At 42.2% G+C, this 20,777-nt stretch overlaps 1 protein-coding gene across 4 annotated transcripts; it reads left to right on the top strand.

Annotated features, from left to right (window-relative positions):
• The first annotated feature begins 532 nt into the window (after positions 1 to 532).
• nfatc2a (nuclear factor of activated T cells 2a) lies at positions 533 to 19,777 on the top strand. 4 transcript variants are annotated; one of them, XM_005918808.2, is made up of 10 exons: positions 533 to 1,172; positions 2,860 to 3,781; positions 3,888 to 4,056; positions 6,398 to 6,600; positions 6,700 to 6,872; positions 8,539 to 8,679; positions 10,525 to 10,580; positions 10,676 to 10,835; positions 10,932 to 11,612; positions 17,853 to 19,777. In XM_005918808.2, the coding sequence occupies exons 1-10, from the start codon at positions 1,115 to 1,117 to the stop codon at positions 17,906 to 17,908; spliced, it is 2,619 nt and encodes an 872-aa protein (XP_005918870.1). In that variant the 5' UTR covers positions 533 to 1,114; the 3' UTR covers positions 17,909 to 19,777. The 4 variants fall into 4 exon arrangements, with proteins under 4 accessions (XP_005918870.1, XP_005918869.1, XP_005918867.1 ...); XM_005918807.3 differs by having other exon boundaries at positions 533 to 2,480; positions 10,676 to 10,808; XM_005918805.3 differs by having other exon boundaries at positions 534 to 2,480.
• The last annotated feature ends 1,000 nt before the right edge of the window (positions 19,778 to 20,777 follow it).

The raw sequence follows: 20,777 nt of genomic DNA, 5'->3' as shown, positions 1-20,777 counted from the left end.
GTAAAGTCCCATGTCTTTGTGACCTCAGGTGATCTCCCTCCACAATGCAGTAAATGAAGTTTCTTGGAATGAAGAAGTGAGCCTGTGATTTAGATGTCTGGCAGAAACCTTCATACATAACAAATCTTTAGCTCAGTTAAATCCAAAATAGCATTATTCTTCCTCTCCTCAGATGCTGGGTTATATAACTTCTATATGAATTATAAATGTGTCTACAGGTCTGTTGGGGACACGCTATGTCCTGGTCTTGTTCAGATTTTTTCCAGCCAAGTATTAGAAGATGCAGCAGATTTCCATTTTAAAATGGAAATGGGTAGTAACGTCTTCCCACAATGGAAGCAATGGAATTCTCCATATTCCATGTTCAAAATTAGCCATAGCCTAAAAAAGGATTTAGTTTTTGCTCCAAAAAGCTACATCTTACTACTGCCTGGTCTCTCATAGTTCAAACTGAACTGTAGAAGAATGAGTAGGGTGAACTATGTTAAGTAAATTTCACGTAGCGTAGCCTGTGATTAGACTTCAGAGCTATTTTTCATTTTTCTCTCTCTTTCCTACAATGTCCTACAGTAATTTCTTCATACCCACAATGAGGTTCTTGTGTGCTACTGTCTGAGAGAACCGCAGAAATGCCTTGGCGCAGGAGCTGGAGACGTCATGGATTCCTGAGTGTGGGGCTTTGCAGGAAAGCCCTGAGTCTCCGACATGGACCAGCTCCAGGTTTCCATGGCAAAGCCGCACAAACAGGAGGAAACACTGAGGGAATCCCGTTATTTTACAGCATTGGACCATTATAAACACCCAGAGCGGGGAAGGAAGCCGCTCTCGATACTCAAGTAATCCTTATAGAGCTCTAGGAAGAGGGGCTTCATACCAGAGCCACTGCTGATGCGGCCGCATGTTTTTGAACAGAAAAGGAGTTTGCGCACAGCTGCCGTGTCGCAGCCTTAACTTGAACGTCTACAGAGTTTTTCTTTCCTGTTTTACTCCGCTTTCAGCATTTTAACCGAAGAGAGTTTCTTCTGCTATGGTTATTAGAGGACACTAGTTTTTCCAGATATTTCTTTCTTTTTTCTTTTTTTTTACATTCCTGTTTCCAGTTTTTTGTATCCAGATGTTCAGAGAGACTTGGAGGCTGGCACAGTACCACACCATGAGGTCGATGGATCAAGGTACTGCTGAAGTGTTGTGATTATCTGGTAATCAACCCATTTGATTTTTAATTTATAGACTAGTGTTAACTAGTGTGTTCATGCCTGAAATGCTGCAGTCATTTGTCGGCTGTCTGTCTAACATTTCGGAGACAGCTGGGATGTTGATGTTTGGCGCTTTAAATCAGCATACAGCGCGTGCTTTTGAAATCACGGTCGCCTACAAAGTTTTGATTGCCATTGAGAATTACTTGTTGGATTGCACGATGCTGATCGGGAGAAAGAAGGGCACTCTGCACAAGTCTACCAAATGCAACGTAGCAAAGACTGATAGGCTCATGCAGAGATTGATTTTCTCATCAGTCTTCTCTGATAGGGATACACGCTTTCCGTCTTCATTAAGGATTTAAACAAATAAGCCTATAATCAACGATTTAATAAAGTTGTGATTTCTATATAACACCACCAACGAGATCAGAAAAATTAAAGTTTACTGCCGTTGTTTAGCTTTTTGCTGACAGAGCACATGCTACCGGTGTAAGGAACGCCCTGGTATGTGTGCTGCGTCGTGCGTAAATCCGGGGATACCCTCAGGAGAACCCGTGGGTTTTCAGTGACAATAAAACAGTACGTCACTACGAAATCCAGTCCGGGACAGGGTTTATTGTTTGACGAGATAATGCATCAGATAAAATAAACGTTTCTATTTTCAGCCATCTATCCTCTTTAATCTAAGTCCACGCAAAAGCGATGCACAACCGCGTTTTAATGGTAACTCAGCTTGACAGGTGTCGAACATAGTCGGCACCCTGCTATGTCACCATGTCAAACACCCGGGGGCAGCAACAGGCTGTGTAGCCCGTCAAATCAGTATTCTGTTTGATCTGAGCAGTTAATTCACGTCCAAACTGCACTTGCGCTTTTTGTTGTTTGACGCATCAGCATAGAGAGAAGGCGTGATCGGACTCTCGGGGATGAACATAAAGAGTTTGTATTTAGTGTGTAAATAGACCCGCCTCCGTACGAAAATAACCGCGGCGAACTGAACAGGAAACGTGTGCGCTTCACCTTCTGCTGCTCACCGATGCATGAATTGACAACAGGTTCCCCAAATCCACATCTACACCGCAATTCGCCGTCCACGTCCCTGCCGCTTCGTGTGAACTCAGAGGAGTAGTTAGGAAGAAAATAGACAGATGACCTCCTTTTACGACGAAAAAGATTTGGTGGAAGAGCTCAGTCGAGTCAGCTGCCCCGATGAGGATTTGCAGTTTGAGTACCTGTTTGAATATGAGCCGCCGTGCAGTGACTTTGCAGGGGGGCACCAAGGTTTGTCCGAGACTTTTCTTTTTGGCACTCTGAGTTGGCTTGCCTTTCTCTTTCTCTGCTGTGTTGACCACTAGCGAGGCCTTTAAAGTTGCTTAATGTGAATGAAATGAAAAATGAGGAAGTAAAGTTGACTTCGCAATGAGGATTCTGACGCCTCGCCATGTGGAAAAAAAAGTCAATATTTCAGCTGATAAATGTATTTGAGCTAAAAATAACCTGTGTTGTTTTTGAAAAGAAACACGTCTTTGATTAAGATTCATTCATTCATTGAGTGATATTGGTAAAGAAAAACATGAGCTTTTCTTTAAAAACAAACATATGCCCGTTTCTCTTTCAAATGTGTGCATTGTAATAAATGTAAACATTTTGTTCCCTGCAGATGACTCCAACCTTGGACCCCCAAAAGTCCTCAGTCCTGAATCTGAGCAGGCTTACCCCTTGGAGGAGACCTCACCCTATGGTATCAAGTCGTGCAGCCCCGCCTACAGTGAGCACATCGAAGTTCTCACAGGATACGAGAACCAGGAAGCCAGAAACTACCTGGACAGTACCCGACCTGCAGCCTTGAGCCCTCGCATTGAAATCACCCCCTCACGTGAGCACTACAGTCATGGTCGGGACTCTCTGCAGAACCACCATCTAAACATTAGCCCCAGACCTACCCTTACTGTCCCGGGCCATGAAAACCTTGCCTACCGTGAGCCCCAGTGCCTGAGTCCTGCCAGCAGCAATTCCTCCACCAGCTGGCACTCTGAGAACTATTCTCCCTGGGCGTCACCTTGCGTCTCCCCAAGCAGTGCGCAGAACCCTGGAGATCTCTGCCCTCGATTGCAGAACATCCACACTGGCTCCCCTCGCACCTCCCCAGGCACCTCTCCTCACACCAGCCTAGGTGACGACGGCCTCGGACCCCGTTCTCCCTCACCAAGACCAGGCTCTCGCTCCACCTCCCCACAGGGAAAACGCACCTACGACATGTACAGAAACCCAGGATTAATCCCTGGGCACCGGTCCCGCAGTCCTTCCCCCAATAACGGCCATGAAGATCACAACATAGGCGCCCACTATACACACACCAGCCTTACTGATGCCATGAATGGTTTTGGCACCAATCATCCAAACCTGGTTCCCACTAAAATAGTGAAGACATCCAACCAGGTTTACACTCTGTATCCAGAGAATCATGGTGATGGGAACTACATGGTGTCCTGTGATCAGGACATAAAGACCAAACCTGCTGCAGAGCCTTTCTTTGTTATTCCTTCAGTCTGGCCCAAGCCTTTGGTTTCCAGCCTCTGCAGGTAAATTGGCCATGAAGTGAGGCTTCACTCCGATAAGCTCCCACTCTCCATGTGTGTTTATTTATGCAATAATTCTATAATTTTATGAATAATTAATATTTTGCAGCATCCCTGTGGCTTCTCTCCCACCGCTGGAGTGGCCGATTCCTCGTCGCACCGACCAGTATGAACTGCACATTGATGTGCAGCCTAAACCACATCACAGAGCTCACTATGAAACAGAAGGAAGCAGGGGTGCAGTCAAAGCCCCCACGGGAGGACATCCTGTTGTGCAGGTATGGCCAAAAGCATCACTATAAAAAATTAAGTAAAATTCTTAAGCCTATGATTTATTTTTAAGTACTAAATCAGTAAATATGAATAAATCTGTTTTTTTACTTTGGTGAATAACCATATGAAGTCATGTTGTCAGGGTTATTCATAAAAGTGCACATTCATAGTTATTTCCATTCCCATATTTTGGGCTCTACTTCAGTAGTCTAATGATTCACAGCTAAACCTAATCCTTATTTTTCTTATACTGGTCTGCCAACTTTCTTCCGATTGGCTGGCCCTTGTAAACAGGAGGTTTGAACACGGGTGGAGATTCTGTGTTCACATACAGAGCTGTGTGCCTCAAATCGTTGTATTACAGGTGTCCGTTTAACTGACATCATACAGAACCGAGCACAGAAAAAAGTGCCTAGAACAGTTTCTAGAGCAGTCTGAATTCTGTTATCGTCCACTGCTGTGACAGTATACACAGCAGCAAAGTAAGGAATAAGGAAACTAGTAACAGTTCCGCTTTAAATTAGCCGTCCAGCTCGAGAGCCTCAGGCAACCCTGGTGGGAGGGCTTGCGTGTAATAGTATTTCCTACTCATTATACACTCGGCGGTAGTGGTGGTATTGTTGCCCGGGGTCATCTGTATGAAAATGAGTCTGTGTTAGTTATTGTGGCTACTGTCATGGCACCTCTCCATTTTTTTTCACTTTCTAAAACAAATTGAAATAGCTGCTGTAACCCCAGAAAAATGACGCATTGAAACCAGGGTGCACACTCAGGACAACCCTCGGGTCACTCATCAACTCTAACACTCAGATTTTTTTCTTTTCTTTTTGGTGTTAAAGCTTAAAATAGTCTGCAATAGTGCACCTTCGCCGTATGGTTTTAACCACATGTACATATTTGTTCTCATGCTGTTCTGACTTCCTCTTGCACTCCGTGTAAGAGGTTTTGACTGTGTGGTTCTTGCGTTAGCTGCGTTGAAGTATCGAAGCGTTCAGCCCCTATGTGTAGAAACTGAATACGGCCTGTGGTTATAATGATTGCAGACGAATATGAAAAATACTAATATTTTAGTTTTTCTCTAGTCACAAAATAAGATTCAAATATCCACTTTAAAATTAGCCTTGACACAGTTACAGCTGGGGTCCATAAATAGATACAACTTCCTTTTCTTTGTGTTACTGTGGCAACATTTCACTGCTGTGTTTGTCTGTGACTGTGGGGACTTTGTGGAAATTAAGCTTCTAATGCTTCTTTTCCATTTTATGCCCATCCCCAAAGGCCTCACCCTGAGGTCAGTTCTGCCTGCTTTTCCCGGCCAATCAGATGGTCAGGCCTGGCTAGCCACGGTTGCACTCCTTCACCTCCTCTTTCCCTTCCTCTGCCCTTCTTTCACTCTCTGTGTCCCCCCTCCCTCCTTCTCTTCTTCTCTTTGCCTCTCTCTAAGCTTCTTGCCCTCCACTTTACTTTTCCTACACTGCGCTCTGTCATGACTCACGGGTCCTGCCAATGCCATGACAACTGGCCGGCTGCTCACATGGCCTTTTGAGTGTTTGCAGTCAGCTTCCTTCTGTTTGGAGGGGAGCATGCTCATTCATGTTGCCATAGCTTCTGTTCACACTGAGCAGCTGCTGTCAAGCCTGACAGTTGCATCCACTGAGATGATAATTTCTTCAAACAAGTTGATTTTTTTTTCCCTGACCGCAGTTAAACGGAGCTCTTTTGAATGGAAATTATGTTTCGAAACAACTTTAAATTAACTTTGCGTGTTGCAGGCTAATGGCAGAGGGACCCGAGCCTTTTTTTTTCCATTACCCACAATCCAATTCATGGTTGTGCTCTATGATAAAGGTTATGCACTACATAGTTTGCATAAAAACAGCATTTAGATGCAAGTTGATGCTTTGTGGTTTTTGCAGGTTTCCTTAGGAGGCAGTCACAGGTTAAAAGTAGCATCTCGGTCTTTTCATCTTCACGGTTTAATCAATATGGTACTTGTCATTTCAGCTAAACTTTAAAAGATAGAATCCCCGCTTAATCCTTCATCCCATCGGAAAGAACAAGTACAAGGCCGTAGGATTTGAGCTCTCTGCTGGCTTCCGTTCAAGGCTGCAGAAAAAAGACTCATGTGTTTGCACGTGGGTCTGACACAGATTTGCCATCACTGGAGGGGGGGGGGGCAACATCTGGAAATGCAGAGTTAGAGAAAGCGGTTATGGAGAAGCACAACCAGTTAAACGTGACTGAAATATTTCCTTCGTACTGTATCTCTGCTTCCTTGCTTTCCAGAGGATGCTTTAAGTTAAAAAAAGAAAAGAAAATGACTGAGTGCTATTTCTTCGTTTACAGTTACATGGCTATAGAGGCAAGGAGCCTCTTGGCCTGCAGATTTTTATCGGTACAGCTGACGAGCGCATCCTCAAGCCTCATGCCTTTTACCAAGTCCACCGCATCACTGGCAAAACAGTTACGACCACCAGCTTCGAAAAGATTATCAACGGCACCAAAGTCCTCGAGATCCCGCTGGAGCCAAAGAACAACATGAAAGCAATGTGAGATAAGCATAGTGTCCACTTTTAAACCCCAGATCTGTCTTTTCGCAGTCTAATGTTTTAAATATTAAAGTTCTGAACATTTCGTTCTCGTCGCAGCATCGACTGTGCTGGGATCCTGAAGCTCAGGAACGCCGACATCGAGCTGAGGAAGGGCGAGACGGACGTCGGTCGGAAAAACACCAGAGTCCGACTTGTGTTTCGCGTGCACATACCTCAGCCCGGAGGACAGCACGTCTCTCTCCAGGTGGCCTCACATCCCATTGAGTGCTGTAAGTAGCTGCACACAATTTCATTTAACAATATGTTTTATTTTTGCGTTATTGTAACTACTAATATCATCCTGATAGACCATGAGCTTTTTGAATTTCAGCATGTGCGCTTCCCATTGAGGTCAAACTGCTTTTCAAGAGTTAACAAAACTTCATACAAAACAAACATGAAAAAAGAACCCACATTCAAATGAGTTTGGAGCTTGCCTGATAGTATGAAAGACCTCTTTATGCTACCAGGGCTTCCATCCAGTTGGTGGGCACAGCATGTGACAGTGTCTGTGTACCTGTTTGTATGTGCACAGTAGTAAAGTCTGTGTTTGGGTACATCAGCGAATGTGTACACAGTGTTATTAAAGCACCTGGTGTAATCAAAACTCAAACAAGAAGGGCCTTTATCTGGCTTTAATCAACACCCTGGTCAAGTGTTGCACCATCTGCGTGCAATATGCTCCTGCCATTGTAAAAAGTCATGATGCAGAATACAATATTATGTTGTAAGTATTTTTTCCATCTGCTCGCGGATCACAGATAGGGAGAAACAACAGTTACTACCTCTTTTTTTTTTTTTTTTTTTTTAAAGGTGAATTTCTGAAAAATCATTGTATGTGAAAACCAATCGAGCGTAAAGCAGCGCACAGTAACACCTGTGCTGCATCTGTCAGGCGTATTGTTAAGCAGAGGGTCAGTGATGGGGTGTTTGAGGAGATGAGGCACCTGCTTGTGTCATCCTCTTTGTTCTACCCTTTTGCAGTGTAGTAGGTTGAACCGGCCGATTTAAAGGTCAGCGGCGTGTTTGTCAGTAGCTCAGTTCCCATCAGTAAATGTGGAGATTCAGCTGAACAGGAGATACGGCTGAACTGATGACAATAGGGCACCAGTGAGGAACTGTCTTGTTTTTTAAAAAAAAGATGAATAAATGAATACAAAGCTGATGGCTACGGGAATATTATCTGTTTCCCTTTAACATATACATATTACATAACATGTCCATTTCCAGTTAAGCAGGTGTATTTCTTTCTGCACGTTTGAGTATTGTATGCATTTTTGTATCGGCCTCATCTAAACGTTCAATTCGGTTCTCATATTTCAATCAACTGGAAATATTTGTCCGATTGAATGATTTGACTGCACAGCACATTTACAGTTTTTAAAGGTTGCATCATTCTTTTCGGTGTTAGTTTTATTTTGTTCTTTGTGTCTGTACGGTACTTGATTGTAAATGGGCTGAGACAGCAACAACTCCCCTTTGCTCTTGCAGGTTGTGATTTGACTGATTTTAAGCTTCGGCTGATTAAAACCGAAAGCACTGGGTGAGATTGTTGAATGACTCAGCATCAAATGTTTAGTGCCAAACACTGTCACTTCTTGGTAATGAGTTGTTTTGCATTTGTGAGAAATCAATAGTGAACTTTCAGATCATCTGTTACATGCTTTTTTTTCTTTTCTGCAGTATTGGGCTATGACTAAAAATTGGTTATGTAGTCTGTGATATGTCAGAGCTGGGGAAAACTGCCAATACCTGCTGCATAGCGTCCAAGTAACAGCATAGAAAGCAAAGATGTTCACAAAAACAAAGAAAAACAGAAAATCCACACACTGGAGAAAGTGACACCAGTAGAAAGGCAGTAAATGTTACACGCCACCCTTTTGTGTTTCCCTGCAGCTCAGCGTTCAGCTCACGAGCTTCCCATGGTCGAGAAGCAGGACATGGACAGCTGCTCTGTTCTGGGTGGCCAGCAGATGATCCTGACTGGGCAGAACTTCAGCTCCGATTCCAAGGTCATTTTTATGGAGAAAACACAGGGTAAGCGGCATTCCAAAAACATGCTTTGCTTTCAAACCAAATCAGTGACTGAATTCATAAAATCTTTGTGGTGTTTGTCGATTTGTCAATTCCACTGTTGCACAACATTGTGTGACAGTAACAACACGACACGAACGACAACTAATGAGTCATAATTGGCCGTGTCTGTGCACGAGGTCATAGCTGTTACGTGTCTTCGCTTTCATTTAATAGATGAATCTGCGTGAATTATTTGCATGATCTGAAGGATAACGCTGCTGCCTGACTTCCTTTTGACCTTTTCTCCCTCACCTTCATGTCTTATCAGTCACACGGGCCTCTCGTTATTTGATCAATGGTGTCACATAAAAGTTTGTTTTATTTGTTGAAACAAATGGACGGAACAAAAGGATTTATTTTTAGCAGCGAGGAAGTGCAGTAATTTTTCTTGCCTTCTGACATTTTTACGCCAGACTGAAGCATTTGTACTATGATTGGGAGCTTTTATGGTTCTTGTCTTAGGTCAAAGGTCAGAAGTTCTGTTGTTCTGGGTTTCCCTTATTTTGATTAAATGGCATCAATGCTGTATTTTTAAATCTACAGGCTACCTAAAATAAAACTTGGACATGCACATCGCAGGTGCTTCCCCTCCTCTCCTCCTCCTTCTTCTTCTTTGGGGTTCCCTGCTGCTGTGTTATGAAACAACAGCAATGGATAGTAATACAGAGATGGAAAAAGAAATCTTACAAAGAGGGGTTGCCGATGTTTTGAAGAGTTTGTGTATGACACAAAGTTCTGGATCAGTGAGGCTGTGAAATCCCTCTGAATCCCTCAGCTGCTATTGGCTGGAGCTCCCCTGACTCCTGTGCTTGGACAGGGAAAGCTGTACGGAGAGAAGGAAAGCTTCTCTGTCCAAGTAAATTTTCTTTCTCTGTTTCCAGCTCCATTCCTTGCCCCCTTTCCCCCCCCCCTCCACATGCAATTATCTCCAAAAGTACACGCAGTCAGGGGTATCCCTTGGAGTAGAATTGCAACAAAATGCAAACAAATAGAAATGCCAAGAAAGCAGAAATGGTCACGTTTTGTAGCAGTGGAGAAAGTTGATCATAAAAAGAAAGCTAAGAAAAAAAGTTGTCAACATGTGTGGAATCCCCCCTTTTCTCCTGCTGACTCATTTTAGCCATGTGTTATTAATTCACAATCTGACAGAGGGTTTCCCAACTGCACTCCAAACAGAACTCGCTGCAGCACATGTCCTGTCATGTGTTGGGGCATGTGGAGTTTACGTTCGCAGGCACATGTTGTTTTCAACTTTTGCACATAAATGACAGCTGCATTTAAATCTGATGAAGTGTGAGATAACGTAAACCTTTACCGCCATAGATATAATCCAAGGTGTTTCACCTTGTTACGTTACTATTTAGTCGGCTCAGGACGTTCAAAAGTCACATGTCTTTCCGAACAATGGAAGGCTGTATGTGTGTTTGGGGTAAACCTACCGATCCTCTATTGTTGGGCGTGCGTTGTGGGGTAAGAGGAAGTGGTTTCAAAAGTGATATCATCTCCAAGCACAAAGATGCCTTTTCTGTCGACATGAACTGTAACTCAAATGGGACTCGTGGGGACATACAGTAGATTTGTCTAGTAATGCACGTCCCTACGTTTGAATTGGTGAAATAAAATAAGCAAAAATACACTTGAAAAAGAAAGAAAATTAATTTCTCAATCGTTTTAGTTTCACCGGTTTCCAAATTTGCACGTTGTCAAGTACATCTGGAAGCAATCGACCTCACTTACCCTGTAGAATTAATTACCACATGTTCTTAAGTGTAATTAGGTTTTCGCTTTCTCTTTCCTTCTTTCTAGATGGGCAGCAAATCTGGGAAATGGAAGCAACGGTGGATAAAGACAAAAGCCAACCTGTATGTATTAAACATGACACTTAAATTCTGGATATCTACCCATTAGTTCAAATAAATGAATCACTTTCAGTACATAATAGAGCATTGTCTTGTAGAGTATGCTGTTTGTGGAGGTGCCGCCCTACCGGGATGCATCTGTCTGCCATCCTGTCAAAGTAAACTTCTATGTCATCAATGGCAAAAGAAAGCGCAGCCAGCCTCAGCATTTCACCTACACACCACTGGCATGTAAGAATGCTGCTCAGCCTCTTTTTGGTATGCTTTTTTCACATACTGCTTTTAAAGAATTATATTTAAATGATTTTCGTGGTATTGTTCACAGCCATCTTACTCATTTTTTTCCCTCCTCAGCTCCATCCATTAAGACGGAGCCTATAGATGAGTATGAAGCAGAGCGCATGGGCTTTGCCATGCCTCAAATCTTGGGCTTATCTCCTCATTCCTACTACCATAGCCCACGTGGCATTCTCCACCCAGACAATGGCCTGGTCTCTGGCATGGCTCCCTGCCAGCGCCTCAGCTCCAGCCTTCCAAACCAGGATGCACGTTTCCAGCAGCAGAGCCCGGCCATCGTGTACTCACGTGGAGGCAAGAGTCTGAGTGGCAGCCCTGCTATGTGGCAGACCGGAGGGATGATGCCTGACCCCCACAGATCGGTCCTGGTCCACACGGGCTCCCCGGCTCAGTCTGTGGGGCCAATCAATGCAGGTCAACACCCCTCTATCATCCAGTTCTCTCCCACCAACCACCACCTGATCCGAGCAGGTGAACCTCAACCCCTTACTGGGCCTCAACCTGACGACCAGCAGATCATATACTGCGATAGCTATTCCCCACAGGCAGCTGCCACCCATTCACCCACACCCCCCCAGGTAGCAGTAACCCACCCGCAGCACTACCCCACCGTGATTCAGCAGCAGAAAGGCAGAACTCCAGCTGGGACGGGGCAGATGGACGCTTCGGCAGATGGACAGAGACGAGTGACTGTCAAGGAAGAGAATTTGGACCAGGCCTACCTAGATGATGGTGAGTGTAAGTTATTGCTTTTATACTCAGTGTGAGTGGTCAATTGCAGCTTGTGTCTGAGTCTCCAGATTCAGGGCCAGACAATGTGATCGATAGGTGCAGTTCTGATTTGATAAGATCCACTAACAAAGATATAACTTTTCCCAAGAACAATTCAAGGATATTTACAGTATCTCCTTTTCACATATCCTGATCCAGTCTGTGTGCTACAGTATTCCTCTGAACAAAGCCAGCAGAACAAACTCGCACTGTTAAAACAATCCTTGCCGGGAGGTGCAGTTATGTTCCATTCAAGGTGGAAATAACAGGGATTGTGAGTCATATGTTTATACTTGTGCTTGTCAACCCCACTACCCTCTGACAAAATTAATGTCAGGCCACATCCAGCAGCAGGCATGAGGTTATACCTCTTCCTTAGAATTTCTCCAAACCTCCAATCTTTTAAAATAAAACCAGCAGCTCTGAACGCGGTGCCGTATTTTTCTTACCTTTGGTTTTTGTCAGCCGGGTGGTTTTTAAAGTTAGACTTTGCTCGTCAATGCTCTGCTCCATTCAAAAATGCTCATTCTGCTGGTCGTAGGGGTTCATCTGGCACTGGCAAACATCAGGAAATGAGCTTTTTCATGCATTAAAGACAGGGCGAGAGGGAGAAAAAAGTGTCACTGTGCTGACCGCCCGGACATGTTGACACTGTTATGAAGTGAAAAACAACTTCCATGGCAACCATTGTCAAACAGTGGAACGTGCTGCCTGGGAGAACTGGGGAAAGCCTTTTTGTTTGTTATAGTTGGCCAGGATTTCTCCTTGGCCCTATGCCCCTCAATTCTGTCGGGGAGCCCACCAGAGGTTTAGGTTTTTTCCAACCACGGGATTCTGCCAATCTGGCACAAGAAATTCCTATTTGCAGCTGCTGTCCTCCAGAGATCCCGCCTGATCCCTGTAAGATAGCAGGAGGGTGGAGGGTAGTTCGCAGGAAAAGGGAAGGAGCTGTGTGTGTTTGCACATGTGCGTGCTTCAATGGAAAAAATGAAACGAAGAAAAAAGGCTAGCAATGGAATTTGTGTTTTTTGGATGGAACTTGCAGGATTTTCCTCCACAGTAAACAGCAACAGGGCTGTGAGCTGGTGAATTAACAAGGAGTTAGAGAAATGGTCAAACTGGGGCCCTCTTTCATCCTCCCATCATCAAAAGCTGATGACGGTCAGTCATTTTCCCCAGGTGCCCCTGCTTGAGTTTAACTTTAACCCTTTATCTCATGAAAACTACTTGCAGTTCCTGGGATTAAAAACTGTCTTTTATTAATCTGAGCGTCAACTGATTTTATAATTTTCAATATGACAATGCCAGTTCTATAAGTTCACACCATTCCTGAATGTAAAAACCTTATTAACCTTATGTAGCATTTGTAGCTCAATTGCTCTGCCATTGTCTTATCACTCCCAACAGATGACAGGCCACCTACGCATGCCATCATTGCTATTTAGTGAGAAAAAGAGGGGGGATTACCCAAGAGTCAAAACATTTTTAGGGGGTGAGAAGATAGGTGAGGCAGAAAAAATCCCTTCCAGTTTGAGTGGAAGGTTGCTGAAGTTTGATCCTGACCGCATAACACTCATTTATGTTAGGGCTATAAAACACTTTTTTACCTAAGTGAGATTGTCAACATTACTCATCAAGCCATGTGTTAAAGTCTATAGTCATTTTTGAAAAAGAGGTGATGCCACATCCTGGTATCGTCACACTGTTGTGGTCCGTAACTGTCACATCTCAGTGGGACTTTAAAGTGTGTCAACTCCAGAGACGAGTGTTGAATGAAAACCTGCTATTTGCTCTCTTACAAAGTGTGGCTTCTAATTTCTCCCATGCTTGAATTTTTATGCCCTTCGAAAAGTTCCCGTGCCCTCTGCTGGTATTCAGACGTGACCGTTCTTCTGTTGACTGGTATTTATTTACATTATCTAGTCAACTTGGTGAAAGATGCCTGTCAGAGCCTGCCTTGTTATGAACCGCAAAGGTCAAGAATCACCCCCATCAGTTACTACATATCATATAGTTTGTCAGAGCAAAAATAGAACAACTGGCACAGCGTACAAAGGCTGAAAGTGACAGATTTGGTGGGTGTGGAATAAAGCCTGGAGGCAGTGGAGCAGGTGAAATTGTTCCAGCAGGTAGAGATCAGCGCAGGAAAGATAAAGCACATAGCAACAGCCTGGTGGACGTGCATTAGTCTCAGCTCACTTACATCTCATTTGAAAGACTTAAAGACTCAATCGCGCCCTTCCAGATGCGATTATGCTACAATACAGCTTTAAAATCTGCAGTCTGCACTGTGTGTAATACGAATACGGTAATGCGAATTGTTTTTTGTTTTTTTTAAACCTGTCCAGTCCGACATTTTTAGCAAGCAGAATCATGGTCTGAATGCTTCGTTGTGCCAAACACATTTTCTTTGCCAAAAGGAGCACTATAGACTCTGTTTATTTATTTTATTTTATTATTTGCATTAATATCAGAGTGGGTATTATGCTGGAGCAGACATGGGGGGAAGGCCAGGTTGGCTAAAGTAAGGAGAAGGTGGCAGAGGAATAGAAAAAGAGGAAAAAGGGGTGGGGGCGACAAAGGTCTATTCAATTCAGTTTTATTTATACAGTGCCAAATCATGGCCCTTTATATTGTAAGGTAGACCCTACAATAATACATACAGAGAAAAACCCAGCAATCATATGACCCCCTATGATCAAGCACTTTGGTGACAGTGGGAAGGAAAAACTCCCTTTTAACAGGTAGAAAGCTCCAGCAGAACCAGGCTCAGGGAGGGGCGGCTGCCGTGACTGGTTCGGGTGAGAGAAGGAAGACGGGACAAAAGACATGCTGTCTAGGATGAATCTAACAGACATGCTGGGTCTCCAACTGCTGCATCAGCACCTGAAAGACAAAACAACCTCTGTTTGTTTTGTCTTTCAGGTGCTGAAAATCTGCAGTCTGCACTGTGTGCAGTACGAATACAGCAATGCAAATGTTTTTAGTAACAAGTGAGGGGGGGGGAGTAATTTATTTTAATGCAAACTGCTCCTGAATGCTAATGTGCAACAAAATGTATTAAACCAAAAAGGATTTAACACCTATAAAAAAATCTTCTTTTTTTTTTTTTTTTACTTAAGGCTCAATCTGACAGTTGGACTCTCATAGGAACAGAAAATGAATTATGGAGAAAATGTTTTCATGCAAATCAGATTCAAATCAGTCCCTTCATGCCAGCGTCAAGAAAAATAACAATAACACTCGCGAGCAGGTTTTTTCACTGTGTGTGTGTGAGCTTTGGTTGAAAATGCAAGCTTGTCACTCTAAGTGCTGACACACCAGAACTGTAGTTAGAATAGCAGTTAGATGTCAGTCCGATCCCTCCACTTTCTCTTTTCAGTGGATGTGTTTTTAGCTTCAGTGTCATTGCAGTGAAATAAGAGCTTCATTTAAATAGATTCGGTCATATGAAAATATTAAAAATACTGTATGTCCAAACATGTATACTGTATGAACATGCAGATACTTGCAGATGCACAAACGCACACATTCCAGCTCACAGCAGGCAACTGAGTCAGCTACTGTACAGAGTTTCCCCTTTCTCTCCCTCTCTTTCTCTCTCCTCTCTTCCCACCTTTGGTTGGTAAACAGTCCAGCTCATTGGTATAGAACTCAGGAGCCAGACACTCACCTATTGAACAGACTAGTCTGAGTGTTCCCTAGGCCTGCCTCAAATTGCCAGTGTGTGCCAACCCTTCATTCGAATCAGTAAAGCCCCACTGTATGTTGCTCCTCTGTGGCACTCTTGCTCCTTCTCTAAGCTGGTTTTATACTCAGGAAAAATCCTGTGGCACTGCTGGATAGATGAAAGTTTCTTTAAGGCATTGGGTGTCAGAGGGAATTCCACTACAGACTAAAATAAACAGGGAGGCCGATGTTGTGACGACAGCAGAGCATCCAGTTTGGCTACTCCTGCAGTGCTGGAAGTCTCAGAAGCTGCTTTGGCTGAAAAAATGCACTCAGCGCTGAGCTGCTCTTTCACAAAGGAAGACAAGGGAGAGGCTGAGAGAAAGAAACAAAGACTGGGTTAAGGTTAAAGGTACTTTAAGTTTGAATTAGAATTATAGTTTGTATCCCCTAAAAACCACACAACACTCCACCAAAAACGAGTCAGAAAAACAAACCAAAAAACATAACACGACTCTTCCTAGCTTCTAATATATTTTGTGGTCTTCGGTTTGCTCTGTGCCTGCTCAGAAGTGCAGCTGTGTGGGTGAGATAATGTCAGACATTGTTTTACATGAGCTTAAATGTAGTCGCACCCTTAGCTTTGACACTATGTAAATTAAAGATGGAAATAGAACATACACAGTTGGGCTGCAGTGAGTTAATCTATCTTTATCTAAAGCAAGATGACAGTTTTTTTTCTAACAGTGGTTAGAAAATCAGATTTGAATATTTCATATTCGTGGGTGTGAAGTTACAGAGGCAGCTTAATATATATCAACTTTTTTGTATTCTTGTCAATGGATAATTATTACATATGTAGCCCAATGAGCATGAGCAAGTCATTTTCTGTAAGGTTAGAAAGAAGGCAACTTATGTTAACCTTCGGTTCCCACAACACAATAATAACTCAAATGTTTCATTCATAGATGACATTTTATTGGGTTCATGTATGATTTGCTGATTTCACAGACACCGAAATACCAACTTTAATAGTAACAGTAAATGGCATAAAAAAGTACATATTGCAACGTACTATTTTGTGTATTAGGAATAACAAGTCATGAAAATTATGACTGTTGTGCAATACACAACAATGCAGATGTCTCACTATCTGGATCCTGCTGCTGTAGCACCGCACGAAGCTGCAGGTAGTTAATAAAATCAGAGGAAAGACTCCTACAAACAGCTGTAAGCCAAAAACTCGCTCAGAGCAGAAAAACCCAGCATGTTTTTTATTCGAGTGGCATGAAATTAAAGGTAAAAATGTGTGTGAAAGTTGGGTATCCTTATAAATGCCACAAGTAAACATATTATTCCTTGTTTGGGTTCTTATAAAAAAATGACTGACAGCTTAGGTGACTGGTTAGCATGCTTTTATTCCCTAAGCTAAGCTAATTGGCTCACGACTGTAGTGGGTTTCTTGTTTACCCTGTTAATAAGGAGGCATATTTCCTAAATAAAACATCTGACTAAGGTGTATTTAATGAGGAATACCAAGTCAAACAGAATCAGAAGCATCCTTTTAAAAAAGAATGAAAAAAACAAACTCTAGCAGAAAACTCTGCAAACCTGACAGACTGCTATACGAACTACGCTAGCTGGATAATCACATTTTAACGGTTCAATAAGCCAATCCTAAAATGAAGGCTATTACCATGGTTACAGAATCACAGGCATAATATGCTCTGTAATGGCTTTGTCACAGGCAAGAAGCTTTTTTTGGTCCTCTTTGAAATACTTTTATTACTCATCCGTCCTAATGACTTCCCCGGGGCATAGTGGAAGCAGTGGCACCAGCCTACAATGTCTGAGAGCCAGAGTGTACACAGCAGGCTGCCAGATAAACACCACACCTCAACACAGACGGCATGGCATTTGTGAAGCAGTGACATATTACACATAGTCATCATTCCTAGCTTCTTAACGCTGAACTACCTAAGCAGGCAGGAAGTTTAAGTAAGACTATACAGCAAGTAGTTACACTTCCTTGTCTCTACTATTTGGCTGTTTTACTCCGCAGATAAAAACAAAACTCCATGAACTCAAACCTGTGCTGCTGAGAGAGATAAACAACTGCACCTATTATGTGTGTATTTATTATTATTTCGAATGCAAGTTGTATGCCCCCCCCCACACACACAGTGCTCCTATTTTTAGAGCTGTGACACCATGAAAGTTTCCATTTCAACCCCCTTCCTCTGCTGTCGGTGTGTGTTTACACACACTTGTAATCGGCTGAGCAACAACCAGCAATTGCTTGCTACCTCTAGAGGTTACTCTATATAAATGCAGCATTTGTCTACCCTCCATCGACGCCCTTCACAGGATATCAGTCAGACTGTAAATGTTCTCACTGAGGAATATTTCCAATAGGAATGTTATCAATGTCACTGTTTTACGTTGTCAGGAAGGCATTGTTTTCTTATCATTTGGAAATTTCTTTGTGAAACTGATCGCGTCAGTGTCTGATATCGCCGTCTTTATTTTTCTTTGCAGTGAATGAAATCATAAGAAAGGATCTGACGGGCGTTCAGGCCAGAGGTCAGACATAGAGGAGGGACTCCAGCAGGAAATGACAACATACCCTTACCCCCCACCCCGCCGACAAACAAACAGACAGACATTAACGGGCAGTCCATCGAGGTGACGCATTTCCACTACCAATCAGACCTTCTCTTCCTTATTTTCGCTACCCATGGTGATAGAAATATGGCTGCTGTGTTTGTTTTGGATGTTTTCCTGCCATAAACATTTGGCAAACAGAAGATTTCATTTGACCCGTAATGTCTGCCATCAACACCCGACAGGTTTCCAACAGATAACACCACTGAGGAAAGGCAGAAAATTGTGCCTTACGTTGTTCATGATGTTTTTCAGGTGGAAACACTGTTTATAACCAAAGAGAAAAAACATAAAATGTTGAAGTCCACAAACAGCATAGCCATAATGTCCAGACAATAAAGCCGCACCGGTTTGCCTTATCATAAAAGACGACATCAACAGGTTAATGTCGCGATGTAAAGTCATCACACGTACAACGTTCTTTGTTTTTTGGTCATTTTTTCCATCCTTTGTGCACAAAGTGCGTGTTTTGTCTTTTTGTATGTATTTTTTTACATGTAAAGATTGACCAAAGCTTACGTGTTGATCATCTCATTTTAAGTGCAGTTTTCTTGTGAAGCGCACACTGCTGCCTTAAGCATATACAAATGAACTGTTGTGACATCTCCTAATATGCACTGTTTTTCAGAATGGGATTTCAATGTTTATTATTATTATTTTTATATATTATTTGTGAATAATGCACCGTTTCCTATTCATATAGTATATATTCAATTATATCCAGGTGCCAAGATAGCTTTATGGGGACGTGTGCTTCATTTTTAAATGATTTCCATGCACAATAGTTGAGGTTTTATTTCCCAATATTGCAGCTAACAATCTAACTTAAGTCTCACTCATGCAAACTAAAGTGAGATCATTTGATTTAATTTGATATTTTGTTCTTTTTTTAAAAATTGTAATAACAACTCAGCAACAAAATGTCCAAAGTTTAAACTGTGTATTGTTTTGTGAATAGCTGCATTTTGAATTTATCCACAATGGCCATCATTATGCTTGGAGCTAATTGCCTGTCTATTCAGAACTATTGTGCTTGCAGATGCAAAGAGCATAGAAATTATTTTCTGTAATTGCCATAAAACATAAGCACAAAATAGCTATACAGTCAGGATTACCGATGTGCTCATATATCTCGCCTTAAATAGAAAAGCACATGTTTAAGTGTAATTCTGAGTGAACAGTAGTACATTAAATACAAAGTGCCAGTTATGTAACTCTAAAGCAGTAAAAATACATTAAAGTAAAATGTAGGCCTGAGTCGCAAGAGTTAGCACTTGATGTGGACCTATTTGATAGAAAATAACTATATTTTGTTATATTCGTAAAGCTAATATTGATCATTTAAGGATATTTCTCATTGAGCCAGTGCAGTACAAGTGCATCTGACATTTCTTGAATGTAATTTGTATGAAGCACCTTTTTCCCCTTTTGTGTAAATAGTAAATAAAGCGTTAAGAGAAGTAATTTGTTGTCATATATCATTTTCTCTCTTTTTCTTTAGAATACACATATGTTGTCTTTGTTTTATTGCCATGTATCTGTAATCTGAAGGGATTTACATTAACCTTACCTATAGTAGTTTTATAGTATATTTTTGTCTGTCTTATTATTTTACATCCTATGGTAATGGAAATGTTATTAATACTGTCTTATTCAATTTTCTATGATGAGAATTGTCATCAATCTGTTTGAGCCTTTGTGCCTCTAAAAAATTAAAATTTAATAAAAAAAAAACAACCAACTATTGATGCCATTTTTGTATTCCTGAATGAAGCAATAAATAATCCCGCCACACATTATGATGGTGTTTGTTTAAATGTGTCACTTTTCCTATTAATGGAGTGAATGAATAATTTAACATGCATTTAGATTCTGATCAACCTTAAATATTCTGGGCATATAAGCTAAAACGGTCTCTTCATTTTCGAGAGGAAAATTGTAAATTAATAGGCCCAAAGAAGACAGTGACTCATCAACTACTCCCTTCCTGTACTGCGCCAGGGACAGATGTAGTCCTATTCATCGGAGACTCTGTATGTTTGCTAATAGCTTATACGGAATGAAAATATCCAGAACTCGACTCTTTGAATGTCATGCGGTATTTACACGGGCACACGTGAGGGAGGACAGTACACACACAGTTTTGAATCCTCCTTCAAATAACAAATAACAACAAGAAGGGGACTCACATGCTACCCCGAGGCTGCAGTTGCTATGGAGATAGCTTGTTTGGTGTTCGGCCCTTTTTCGGGAGGAGGGCTGTGTGAATGAACCTTGTGTTCAGGAAGTCTCTGGATATGACATCATCATCATGGGTGAAAAAGAAGCACGTGGGCTTCTCTGCATGAGGCGTCTGCGGCCCACTCGCGCACAGATATGCCTGGATGACTAATGTGCCCTTTAGCACTCTATGGTGTAATGAGTTTGGAGTGCATACAGATTAACTGTGTGAAATCGGTTAAGAATGAAATACATGATGAGCATGGCATTTCATTCAGCTCATTTTTGTGTTATTTCCAAAAAAAAAAAAAAAAAGCGCTCTGAGATCATCCTCACAAAAAGGCCATCAAGCTCAACTGAGCACAAAATTTATATTTTGTTAACTGCAAATGAAACGCCACACTTTAATCCAGATTTAAAACATGCCCAAGTCACAACTGGCTAATTACTTCATTAGCCGGCCGTTTAGGTGCATTGATATGGCGTTAAAATATGAGTAAATATGGCAGTGGAAGCTGCTGAGCAACAGTTGTGTGGAATAAAGGTGGCTTTATCCTCTTGCAGACACTTTGAAGACTC

Source organism: Haplochromis burtoni, unplaced genomic scaffold, assembly GCF_018398535.1.
Source record: "Haplochromis burtoni strain Fernald_Lab_line unplaced genomic scaffold, NCSU_Asbu1 Contig_31, whole genome shotgun sequence".
Classification (NCBI taxonomy): Eukaryota; Metazoa; Chordata; class Actinopteri; order Cichliformes; family Cichlidae; genus Haplochromis; species Haplochromis burtoni.
The sequence above is the reverse complement of the archived record's forward strand: the minus strand, read 5'-3'. Positions and strand labels throughout refer to the sequence as shown.